This window comes from Haliotis rufescens, unplaced genomic scaffold (genome assembly GCF_023055435.1).
Source record: "Haliotis rufescens isolate VD_foot unplaced genomic scaffold, xgHalRufe1.0.p SCAF_10, whole genome shotgun sequence".
In the NCBI taxonomy this organism is placed as follows: Eukaryota; Metazoa; Mollusca; class Gastropoda; order Lepetellida; family Haliotidae; genus Haliotis; species Haliotis rufescens.
The window spans coordinates 46729256-46742981 of record NW_025963780.1 but is presented as its reverse complement, the minus strand read 5'-3'; the positions used below and the strand labels follow the sequence as shown (position 1 = coordinate 46742981).

The 13726-nt window shown below is 44.7% G+C and overlaps 1 protein-coding gene across 5 annotated transcripts in view; it reads right to left on the bottom strand.

Moving 5' to 3' along the window:
* Positions 1-13726, bottom strand: part of LOC124126331 (polypeptide N-acetylgalactosaminyltransferase 13-like) — a 105317-nt gene that overhangs the window by 25348 nt on the left and 66243 nt on the right. For all 5 annotated transcript variants that reach the window (XR_006859767.2, XR_006859768.2, XM_046489730.2 and 2 more), the window contains exon 10: positions 18-198. Coding sequence is in view for 3 of the 5 variants with exons in the window: in XM_046489730.2 (XP_046345686.1) it covers positions 18-198 (181 nt within the window). In the remaining 2 variants the exon portion in view is untranslated. The remainder of the gene's footprint in view (positions 1-17; positions 199-13726) is intronic.

The following is a 13726-nucleotide window of genomic DNA, read 5'->3' as shown; positions in this document are numbered from 1 at the left end:
GAGTTCCTTATACAGACCTGGATTTATCTTATAGAAGAACTCTTTATACTCGTCCATCCAGACCTCCACGATGCGCTGGGTGTTGTGGTTGATGATCCTGGCAACTCCGCCCGGCCAGGAGTAGGGGGACGTTTTCCGGAACACATGACCCACGCGGGAACAAGTCACGATGAAGATCTGTCCCCCACACATCCATACCTGTCAACAACACAGGTATGTCAACAACACAGGTATGTCAAAAATGCAGATATGTCAACAACACAGGTATGTCAACAATACAGGTATGTCAACAACACAGGATTGTCAACACAGGTACACTACTGCCTAAAAGTACATTCCCCTAACACGCATGTGACACGGGTGCTCAACGGGTTGCACACATGTTGAGCACCCATTGAACACGCGTGTGCAACGGGTGTGCAGCACCTGTGCAACCCGTTGAGCATGGTTGAGTCACTCGTTGCACACGCGTGTGCAATGCGTGTAAAATGGGACCGGGTTTCAATTGAAGTTGGAAAATATATCAAATGGATGGTGAGATAAATCAAAACAGTGAGATGTGAATCTTGAGTTAATGAGTGAGTGAGTGAGTTGGGTTTAACGCCGCTTTTAACAGTATTCCAGTTACATCACGGCGTGTCAGCTTAATGTGAGAGGAAAGCCCGAAGTGATGCGGGTCTCAGACGTTTACCACTTCGGTTAAACACACGAACACTGGTATGGTGCTGACAAACCTAGAAACATAATCGGGGCGAACCGGGATTCGAACCCACAATCATAGGTTTCTGGCGTGCCCAAGGGACGCAACTCTGCACAGCGAATCATGGCGCCTTAGACAACTGGGCCACCTGTGCCCCCCTTGAGCCCGTCTTAATTAGTTTTCGGTTGCTGGACTTTTATGGCATGAACCATTCCACAAGGGTCCAGTCTAGCCACTGTGGCTACAGTAGAACAGTAGTGAGTTTAGAAGTGAGTTTATTGATAGGGGAATCCCCGAGTTGACACGATTGTCGCGGGTTGGTAAATGCTCACCATTAATGAAGTGATTGTTTGTGGATTGCGAACATATTTGTTTTAAGTTTTGCCCACGTGAGTCATTCAGGGTGACTGCAAATATAACGTTTTTCGTTCGCCAAATTTATGCTTTAGATACAATTGTGATAGAACAGTCACCACTACTTATGTCTTATTATTTCACGTAGGAATATGTCCAATTTTCCCAAACCCCACTTTCTGTTTGGTATTTTGTAGAATTATTAAGAGAAAGTTTTGTGTGGGACTTAACATTTATCACTAATTCTAAGAGGATATTGGAAATGAATATGAACAGCCATTTTGTCTCACTGTTGATAGAATTTTGGATCTTCACAATCACCAGGTGTGACCATGTAGACAGAATCTCGTTAGGGTTTGTGATTTTTACATTTGCCCAATGACCATGGTGAGTATTGTTGGGGATACCAAACGTGACAGTTTACTATTAGAGGAAATTGGTTGTGAGTACTTATACCATTTGGATAGGATATCTTTAGGATTTTAAGCCTTTCTTTCTCTGTGGGTAATCCTTTCACGTTGATGGAAGGAAGTCACTCAACCAGGTCATGACAATGGTTATGCGCAAGGCTCGGAATCGCGAAAAGATCACTGGTGGTGTTGATGGAGGACATGCAGCATACAGCATTTCCAGTGAAGGCTGGCACCTCGTCTTTGCTTCACTCGGTATTTAAAACCTTGACCATTCACAGGTGTATTTGTCTATTTACAATGAAGTTGTTTAGCGTTCCCAGTATTTCTATATTATCTCACTGATTACGTGTTAATTGGTCACTGCAAGTGCCTTATTCACATGTTAGCTTTCAAAGTTTGTGATGGATACTCAATTGAGTTTACTCACTAACTACTGTGAGCATTTTGGCATGACTTCTGTGCTTGTATAAACACAGTAACTGCTAAAAGCGGCGTAAAACCATGCTCACTCCCAGTAACTGTTAATCCTCTGCATTGTGCTGGCAAATTGGGGATAAACCTGTGACTATCAAACTTAGTTAGAATCCTTGTTTATTTATGACATCTTCAAACTGGTGACATTTGAGTAAACTTGAAAAGTGATGATGAATTTTAATATTCATATTATTATAGTTTTTAAAATTGTAAATAAAACTTTGATAAAATTGTGCTACACTCTCTGAAAAAATGTATTGTCTGTGGGTAAGTTTATATGTCACGTCACATCAGCATTTTTTCAGTTATATTGCGGCGAAATAATTGCCAGCTTTTGGGACTACATGTAACATGGCTGCTTTTATATTTCTTATTCAGGTACTTGACTGCCTCAGTAGTGCATGATCAATTAGAATTTTTATTGTGTAAACAAATCAGTCAAGTTTGCAACAATAGATGAATAAGTTGATAAATTTGGACCGCAGTTACCAATTAACAACTTACGACATAGAGACAGGTCGTCGATATATAACAAACATTATTGTCCTGTTAAGACGATTGACAGTTAGAATGTTGGAGTAAATGACCCTATATTGTAGGGTCAATCGCTTTTGACATGTTTAAACTCACTTTAAGGCACATGAAAAGTCAAAGCTGGCCACCCTGATTACGTTCTTATGTTTGACAGCAACTATGCCCGTGGATTTCAGAGAAAGATATGATTTTTACCTTGATGTTATTACAATAGGCGAAAATGTCTTCAAAGTCCACAGTTTGTTTAATACAAAAATAAGTGTGTTAAAAATCAACGTTGTCTTTTATTGAACACAATATTTGAACTGAATTGCTTTAAATAATCTAGCCTGCTGCATATTTATGTATGATCTTCATATGCCACGTCTTATGACCTATTTTATCCCTGCTAGCTATCATAATGTTCAATTTCAGTCTGGCACTCCAAGCGTGAATAAGCATTATACATGTGTTGATAAACCATGGACACTGGCGCATATACATTTTTGTAGATATGAAATATTCCAGCTAGTTAATTGTGGATACACTGGGCACATATCCATAAGAAAACCCCGTGACCGATGAATTGCTACCTTGATATGCAACAAGATAGAATCTTGTTTATTTCCAGGCCATCCTGATCATCGTTTACTCCTACTTCATGCATGGTTAGAGGCAAGATCAAAGGTGCCGCCCAGCATTTATTAGACAAGACAGGGTTGTCTGTTTCGCTTTGAACCACCATCCCCACCCTGTCGGGAGGGGTTATCTAATCGGTGAGCACGTAACTGTGTCCAGTCTACCGCGGGGTTTGATGTGGTGTCAGTGTCGAATGGTTTTGTGATAGTTGTGCAAATATGCGTTGTATATCGTATATTTTTGTTACTAACTATCCTCTTTTACTAACATCCGAAGACTAATAAAGTCAATTTTAAAACAGGACAGACTATGGAGCCGAAAGGTAATGCTATCATCACACCAAAGTAGTTATATCCCGTTCTACCCCATTCTAAACAAAATACTAGAATGGGCTGTGATCGCGGTAGAACGTGTAGTTTGGCATAAAATACGATGCTAGTTGGTTCATAAGCAGTCCTCAATACTCCCTTTGAATCCCGGACGGGACTCAACCCCTAAAAAGTACGAGAATCTGTACTTGACTAAGAAAGTATTATCCCAAATATAACATTTGTTACTATTGACCACTTTCTAAATGGCATTGTGCATTCATAGTCCTCAATATGTCTATCTCGTTCTTAGCCAGTCTGCAGTCCGTTTGTATCCAGTTCAGATCGTTTCAAAAAGCCTGTTCACCTCATTCGACAACGTTTCGAAGCAGTTTGAGGACATCGGTAGCCGTTCTGAACCCGTTCTTAACCTGTTCAACCTCGTTCTACCTCGTTCACAATACGTCCAAGCCAGTTCTAACTTATTCTTAACCCAACCAACTCGTTCGCAGTACGACCTCATCTCGTCCCAAGTGCGTGTGTATTCGCGTCCTGGCCTGACTCCTATGGATATCGAGCGCGTTGGAGTCAGTCTTCATTCAAGTTCAGGGCTCCGAGCTGTACACATCATGCCTCCAAAGAGAAGTCAACCCGGTCAGTGTGCACACACACTGAAATTTATGTCTGACTCCACCCTGTCGTAACTCGGCAATTCCGTTCGAAGTACGGCAATTCCGTTTGTAATACGTCTTTCTCGTTTTGAGTTGTCAATCCGACTAATTGGAGAAGGGATTGCCTAAAAGTCGGGTCAGGCCGGGCCGGGCCAAGACGGGCCAAAGTTGTATTGGCTAATTACTCCATTATCGGTGACCATACCTACATATCATTGATGCAACACACACACATGACATTAATTAACAATCATCAACCAAGAACGTGCACCATAATTAAGTGATTCGGAGTAAATCACTTGAAAACCAGAAAGTGGAGCTGTGTGTAAGCGTCACTGATCTAGGTAACATGTAAAAGGGCAATCATAGTAAATACCACTTAATAATGTCACTGTTCATCGTATTTAAAGCAGACACGTTGGTTAAAGTAGACCTCTTCTCCCCATACTCTCAACAGTCTTACAAGTGTTCGGTCCGACTTGGTCCGGGCTGTCAAAATCAACTTCAAACACACAGATGTATCATCAAATGTGTTTACATCTATAGAGTAGTATTATATCTACCTATATACCACTTTATAATGTCACAGTACATCGCATTGAAAGAAAACTGATCCGTTAAAATCAAACACTTTTACTGTATTTTCTTAAGAAAATCTTTGTAAGAAGCGTTCGTTCCGACTTGGCCCGGGTGGTGAAAATTAGTGGTGTAACGATACATCAAACTATCAATGGATTGCGATCGCTTGTCTCACAATAGTACACTATCCATTGCAACTTGAAACAATCGATACTATTGGCGATAGTTTGTCTACCTATCGTTAGTTTCGATAGTTAATTTGTTTGGTACATTTACTTTCTTAAAAAACATAGAAACAACTCCTATGTTCATCTAACCTCTGTCGTGCTTTTGTTTGGATTGCACTACTTTGTCTGCTTGATTTAGAGTTACGTCCCTTAGCTACTCGTCGCTAGGCAACATTGACAAGATGGCGGACGCCACATGTCAGTTTGAAATTGTCGCCAATAAGGCAGGAAAATCGTGGGTATGGGGCCATTTTAGCTTTGTCAAAACGCAAAACGAGACAGACAAGCAATCTGTCGCATAATTCTAAAGTATTCAGGAAATACTACTAGTCTGACCGACCACTTGACAAGACATTCGTCCACGTGAAAAAGGGGGATCCCGGTCTTCAGTCAGTGGTATAATGTTTTATTCAAGCACACTATTGCTGTTAGGAGTCAGAAGCCAGATGAGTCTGTCTACTTTTATGTAACTTTTGTCAACTTTGTTCCCTAATTGATATGTTGAATGAACTTGAATCACATTTAGTCATTCAGTGAATGCCAATGTGACAATTAAAGAGTTTGACAGTTTGTATAGTCAAATACTAGTCATTGAATCACATTCATTCACATTGGTGCTAAAACACTGCAGTAACCTAAGACTTTACCAGTTACATGAAGTGAAATTTTGTATTAAAATGTTTTTGAGAGGTCAACTTGAACTTGTTTTCTTTTCATTTCTTGTTTTCTTTACAAATAGTATCAGAAAGTTATAATTATTTTGATGGTGTCAGTCAAAATGCTGAAATATATGCTGCTAAAGCCTGCTATAATTGCAAGTGAAAACTATTGCAATAGTATCGCAATAGTAGGGCCACTATCGCAATAGTATCGCAATAGTTGTTTTAACTATCGCAATAGTCAAAAATGCCTCAATAGTCACCCCTAGTCAAAATCAACTTTAAACACACAGATGTATCATCAAGTGTGTTTACATCTATAGACTAGTATTATATCTACCTACATACCACTTTATAATGTCACAGTTCATCGCATTGAAAGAAAACTGATCCGTTAAAGTCAAACACTTTTACTGTATTTCCTTAAGAAAATCTTTTTCAGAAGTGTTTTGTTCCGACTTGGCCCGGGCTGCCAAAATCAACTTTAAACACACAGATGTATCATCAAATGTGTTTACATCTGTAGATTAGTATTAAATCTATCTATATACCACTTTCTAATGTCTCAGGCTGCGGTTTTAAAAGGAAACAAGGTGCTCAAAGTGAAGCCCTTTTCTCTCTCCATTCTCAACATAGTCTCTATTAAAGTGTTTGGCTTGTGTTGGGTCCGACTTGGTCCGGGCTGTCAAATCAACTTTAAACACACAGATGTATCATCAAATGTGTTTACATCTATAGATTAGTATTATATTAGTATTATATCTGCCTTTATACTACTTTATAATGTCACAGATAGCGGTATTTAAAGAGAGTAAGGAGCTCAAAGTGAAGCACTTTTCCCTCTGCATTCTGAACATAGACTCTATCAGAAGTGTTTGGCTCAATTCTCATATTGTTTCCACATCATTATAATACACTTGTTTTAAAATAAACTTGTTATAATGTGCCTTCTCTGTATGTTGAATGTACTTATGTGTTTTGCACTTATTGTGCATATATTTTGTAGTTTGTGATATTGTAATATTGCCACTGTTTCTTCATGGAATGTTACGCAATACATATCTCATTAGGGCTGCAACGGTTCACCAATACTTCGATTCGGTTCGATGCTCGATTATTTCCATTCGATTCGATTATTTTCAATTCGATTCATTAGTCTAATAATATACAATGATTCATGTATAATATGCATAAATAAGTAACAAAACGTGTATTTACTTTAACTTTTTTACTGAACAGTGCAACACTGTGCACCAACAGGACAAACTCATCACCTCAGACTGTGAGGTCAATCATGTCATCAGGGATGATCATGTTTTTGGATAAAAACACAAGCATGTCCACATTGTCACTACCGAGGGAAGCCCTCTGAGAAGTCACAACATCCCGGGCTGTTGAAAAGACCCTCTCACTAGCCACACTTGTGGCAGGTGTGCCAAGGCACTGTTTGGCATATTTTGACAACAAGGGATACTTTCCCTCTCTCACCCTCCACCAACTCAGTGGGTCAGACTCTAGGCTGGGCACCTCATCTTCTTTATACATACTGATCTCACTCTCTGTATGTTCATACAGACTTTTAGCTTCCTCCACATGGGTCACAAAGACATCACCAAACAGATCAGATAATGCACAACTCTCCTTGTCGCCCTTGGCTTTTATTTTAGCAGGTGGTTCTGCATCATCATCGTTTTCAAGTGACAGTCGTCAAATGTTTCAAACAAATGCATTTTTGGACATTTTCACTTCGTCGATATGAACGCAAGTCTTTTAATTTTGTTCGTCAACGAGGTAGATTATTTTTGTTAATTTTAAATTTATTACAAAAATTGGAATGAACCCAATCGAAATCTAGACATTGTAGATATAAGATCGAATCGAAACGACAAGTTCTCGGTGCTCCGAACTGAACCATGGCAGCCCTATATCTCATCTTCAACATCTTTGTTGTATGATAGTTTGTTACAGTTGTGTACGGGGGCACGGTTGGCAAAAGTCGCCTTATGCGCTGCAATTCGCTGTGCAGAGTGGTGTCCCTTGGGCACGCCAGAAACCTATGACAGTGTGAATCCCGGTTCACCCCGATTATGTTGTCAGCACTATACCCATGCTCATGGGTCTCACCAAAGTGGTGAACGTCTAACACCTGCATCGCTTCGGGCTTTCCTTCCACATCAAGCTGACACGCCGTGATATAACTGGAATTATACTATTCAATGCGGCGTTAAACCCAACTCACTCACTCACTACTTTTGTGTACGGTTCCGTTTGGTTAACTGGGTTTTTGTTGTGATTACTTCCGGCTTAAATTTGAAGTATGTTTAGAAGAATGTTACTATGTTCAAGGCAAACATCGTGAATATATCATGCAACCCAATTATTTTTCAGGAGAATAATTGCAAACTAAGGGCCAACATATTGATTTCCAATGTATCCAGAAGCAAAGATCTTATACGGGTGTATGAATCTCTGCAGGAAGTTAAAACAACTGTCAATACAATAAACCATGCAGAACCATAAACCGCCGTATGAAACGGTATGAATCATATTTTACATACAGTGAACGACTTGAAACTGTGCTCAAATCTGCACAGCAAGCACCATACATGTGATTGTGAAGACAACTTATCATAGATACAAATATGAAATTTTGGAGTCTGATAGTCACATGTTGTCGTTGTACAAAGGCATTGAAAACTGTTCGTTGTCATGTCACATAAGGCCACCAGGGTGCGCTGAACTCAGTATCTCGTGTGACCGCCCTTGGCAGCAGCAATCACGGCTCAATCACCAGCTGTCAGTATACAAAACAGAATAATACATCAAGATGACAGTTTTCATGTAAAGATTAAGTATTTCTAAGCAAATTAAATATAAATATATCTACCGGTAAATATTTTTACAAACCTGTTGAGGTTATGAATTGTCTGATGAAATCCTCCTTGGGGCACCTTTTGCATTTTCCTTGCTCAAGAAAATCTACATGAAATAGTTGTAACCATTTTCCTTAATAAAAAATGTTACCACACAAAAAACTTTTGTATGATATACGACCTCCCTTATGGGGCCTCACCCTCCACGGCGCGTCACGCCAGGGGGAGCAACTCTCACCCAAATCACTTTCCATATGTCTAATGCTGACGGAATGTGGGGAGGTGGGTGGCCGTGCCCCAAGGAGGATTTCATCAGAGAATTCACAACCTCTACAGGTTTGTAAAATTCTCTTTCAGATTAAATCCTCCTTGGGGCACCTTTTGCATCAAGATAGACTCCTAAAGATAATATAGGAAGTGGCATCTGTCAGCAACAGGCGTAAATAAATACATCGTATTTGATTATTCAACAGAATAAAATATAGGGTTCAATAAATGGAACCAACCTTATCGTGAGGCACCACCGTCGAAAGGTGGGGGCTAGAGACAGGGCGTGGTCGACCATATATTATGATAAAGCCAGTTTTTGCGGCTTGTCATAAGTTGAGAAACACACACACACACACCCCCCACTTTTTTGAACAAGTGATATAGGGGCGCAGATCACGAGAGACTATAACCCACGCTGAGCTAGGCCAGTGGGTCCCCAAGGATCGAAGTAGTGCGTGTGCAAATACGAGTATTATCGAGTAGTAAGGACTGATATTTATCGACCGCAGAAGATAAAATCCGGACCATTACTGAGTAGTATAACCGGAGGACTGTCTAAAATCTTGAATGCTCAATCGGCTAGAGATTAGAACTTTGCCCAGTTCGGAGAACTGACTGACCAAAATGAGCACGCTCGCTTGAGTGTTTGTCGAGTTGGTAATGTTTGATGAACGTGCTCGGCTGGCTCCAAATAGCCGCGGAGCAGATCTCCTCAATGGGCAGAGCCGCGGTGTACGCTTGTGCCGTAGCCACTGCTCTAACCGAATGAGCCTTCAACCTGGTAGGGGGGTCCCTGCCTTTAAGCATATACGCTGTACAAATGGTTGAAACTATCCACCTCGCGATAGATTGTTTGCTCGCAGGTGAGCCAGCCTTCCTACCGCCGTAACAGCAAAATAGTTGGTTATCCTTACGGATACCCTTAGTTCTGCTGATATAGGCCTTGAGGGTCCTGCGGACATCCAAGACATGAGCATGTCTTGCAGTGGTCGCCGACGAGGAAGGCTGTGAAAGAGCAGGTAGCTCAATAGGAGCTGTTCACGTGGAAGGCGTGTGCGACCTTAGGACGGTAGGAGTCCGGTAGTCGAATACTGACTCTGTCCCGGTGGAAGACAGTTATTTAGGGATCGGCTGACATAACATGAATGTCGCCTACCCGTCTGCCGGACGTTACCGCCACAAGGAACGCCGTCTTCCAGCTCAACAGCTGAAGAGAGAGAGACGACAGATCCCGAAAGGAAGGACCGGACAGCCAATCAAGAACGATTGACAAGTCCCAAGGGGGACTGATCCGCCGGACTGGCAGTCGGATCCCGTCCACACCTGCTAAAAAGCGCTGCACTAATGGGTGTGCACCCAGAAGTGCCCCGTCGACAGGGATGTGAAAAGCTGCAATAGCTGTAGAGTACCCTCGGACTGTCCATGCGGCCAGGTCGTCATCTAGTTGCGACTGGAGGAACTCAAGCACGGCTACAAGATCTGCAGAAAAGGGATCTGCAATCCCTCTATTGACACACCAGCGCGCATAGCAGGCCCATCTATCCTCGTACTGAACGTTTGTCGAAGCCAGTATTGTGTCTGCAACTCGTGCAGGGATACCGCTCTTCTGGAGGTGATTCCTGACAGTGGCCAAGCCACCCATTGAATCTTGGGATTCGGGTGGAGGGCCCCAATCTGGGATAGGAGGTCCGGTCGTAAAGGTAATATAACAGGAGGCTGAGCCAGAAACCTGAGTATTACTGGAAACATACTCTGTGCTGACTAAAGAGGTGCCAGGAGCACAAGTAGTCGCGCAGGCTGAGTGGCTAGCTGAGACAGGACCTTGGAAATCAGAGGTACTGGGGCGAATGCCCACAGAACTCTGTCCGTCCAATCTAGCTGGAAGGCGTCCGGTCGGGGACTCGGGAGCAGAAGGTTGGTGTCTGGTGATTCACCGCAGACACGAACAGATCCACCTGTAACGACCTGTATAACAGGGAGAAAATCCCGAATATCCCCGGGTCGAGCCTCCACTCATGAGGAGCGAGGATCCGGCGAGACAGAGCGTCCGCACGTACGTTGTCCACCCCCGGGACATAAACAGGTAGCACCCTGATATCGTGAGAGTCGCACCATAGTAGGAACTGCCACGTCTCTTGGCGAAGCGACGGAGACGCCGTTCCCCCCTGCTTCCGGATGAAAGTCATCACCGTTTGGTTGTCCATCTCTAGACGAACCACTTGGCCACGAAGCAGATTCAGCAAGCGCTGGAACACCAACCTGACCACTCTCAGTTCTAGCACATTGATATGCAGTTTGATCTCCTGCTGGGACCATAGTCCCGGGGCAGTGTGATCGTTCAGAACGCCTCCCCAGCCGGAGAGTGACGCGTCTGTTTGAACTGTGAGAGACGGAACGGGAAGGTCGACGGGGGAGCCCCGGGACAGATTCCCGACCACTGAAGGTGTGTAATGAGCCACTGCGGAGTCTCGAGCAGTCTCGAGATCTTCCAAGTTCGCCCAAAGTCGACGGAGTGCTTGTTGAATGGGACTCATTCTCAAGCGCGCCCACCAGACCACATCAACTGTTGCCCAGTAACTGGAGCTATGTACGAGCAGTGTGACTTGCGGACAAAGGGAACTTGCTATCTTGTGACAGAGATACAAGTCTGCTCACCGTGTTGAAATGCGCCCCTAGGAAGACTAGATTCTGAGTAGGGCTCAGATCTGACTTCTTGAGATTGACTATCCACCCTAGAGTGATCAGAATATCTATCACTTGTTGTGTAGCTATCTGACTCTGGGATTGCGATAGAGCTCTTAGTAACCAGTCGTCAAGGTACGGATGGAAGAACCGACCTTTCGACCTGGCCATTTGGGCAGGAATCAACATCAGCTTGGTGAACACCCTCAGGGCCGTGGAGATCCCAAATGGTAGAACCCTGAACTGATAACAACTCCCGTCGAAAGAAAACCTCAGGTATTTGTTGAACTCGGGGTGTATGGGTACGTGGAGATTGGCGTATTTTATGTCTATTAACATTAGCCATTCTCCTGTCTCGACAGCTGAGATTACTGAACGCAGTGTCTCCACCCTGAAGAAAGGTACCTCCGTCTTTATTTGTGACTAGGAAATAAGTCGAGTAGAAGCCCTCGCTTCCTGTCCCTCGAGACCCGAATGATCGCAGCTTTCATAAGAAGTACGTCGACCTCGGCACGGAGAAATTCCGCCTTCTCTCGGGTAGCAGGCACCGGAGTGTGCTTTATCCCGGAGAAGGGGGGCGGTTGATGTTTTCACCGAGGCAAATGGCCATCCCTTAGAGTGGACAGGGTCCAGGGATGGTGATGTAGCTGTCTCCCATTCCTTCAGGAATAGAGCTAGTTGGCCGCCTACGGGGACATGCGGCTTGAGGCAGTAGACCCTGGCTGTCGGCAGTTCGATAACTTGCGACTGTGGGTCCACCGGGGGCCCCTGCCTCTCTTGCTCTTCCCGGCGCCCTTACCTGAAGGAAGCGGCTGCTTCCAAGCAGGTGTGGACTTCTGACCCGGTGCGTCAGCGTAGGAGGAGTCAAGTGGAGAGGTCCGCTTACGCGGTTTAACTCTTGGTACCTCCAACAAGGCCTTAGAGTCTTTGATGGAAGTATACCATTGAGCGGCCTCTCGGACCACCTGCTGAGCCCCAGGGAAGAGGGTGGCACCCATCTTATACGGCAAAGCAAGGAGGTCTTGGCGTGTGGAAGTCAAGTATTTAGATACCAACATCCACAGCCAGCGCATGCCCATAACAGCGCACATCATCTGCAAGGCACATCTACGAATAGCGTCCCGCGAAAGATGACCGTGAACTTCCGTTAGTTGCGCGGCCAACTCAGAAGAGTCAGCCGGCCCCTCTCCCGCTAACTCCCTCTGTACAGCCGACAGATACGCGGAGTGTACGGACACACGGAGCTGTTGGCATGCATTACAATATTGCTCCTCGAAGCATATGTAAGCAGCCTTCAACCCCGCCCAGCACGCGGGAAAGTGGGGCAACCGCCGGCCCTGCTTGACCTTAGTCAAGTTGGGGGTCTCCGACTCTGGCATGGGTCCTGGTGCAGAGGTGCCTGGGGTTCAAGGGAACCCACCTGGCTCTGGGCTAGGTATCCACTAGTGGAAGCCTTGGCCTCAGAAGGACGTCTGACTCCACTAGGGAAAAATGTGCGTTGGTAGTGCACAGGCCGGCGCCCGCCACCCTTCCGCTGGGGAGTGACCTCGAGCCAGAGCCGAGACCAAGGGAACCCACCTGGCTCCGGGCTAGGTATCCACTTGTGGAAGCCTCGGCCTCAGAAGAGGCGTCTGGCTCCGCTAGGGAAAATTGTGCGTCGGAAGTGCAAGGGCCGGCGCCTACCACCCCTCGGAAGCCCGGCCTCGGATCGTCCCCGAGACCAAGTGGTCTGCCTCAGCCAACGCCGGCCTAACACAAGGTCTCGAAGCCACGTCCGGCGCCGACAATGGGGAAGGCTCAGCCCGTAGCTCCTGCTGGAGCCGAGACTTCACCTCCTCCATCATTGACGCCATCTGCGACTTAAGTAACACAGAAAAGTCTGCCAAAGATGGTGCAGGAGAGGGTGCAGTGCTTACTACGGGGACCCTTGAGCCTTCTCCCCCAGCCCCTGGAGAGGGAGCGGGGGAGACAGTCTCGGCAGCTTTTTTTTTTTTTTTTTTTTTTAAAAACTCTTTTTGCTCCTTTTTAGATGGGGGTCTAATATCTACCCCCGCCTTTAAGAGACCTTTAAAGTGGAGCAAGTCAACTTGTCTCTTTCGGGGGGCCCGGGGGGTAAAGACAATGCATATCGGGCATGACCCTTCGTCATGCCCGTCCTCCGCCAGACATTTTAGGCAGCGTTCGTGCCGGTCTTGGGGGGGGGGGGGGAATGGTAGCAGAACAACCCGTACACAGTTTGACGGTCTGTAAAATAGACCGTATTTTCTGAGGTGGGAGTGAAGGGTTTTAAAGTGTATCAGTGCGATATAAATCGGAAAGATACGTACATAAATTGTGAAACTAGAAGCAAAGGCGTAATATAGA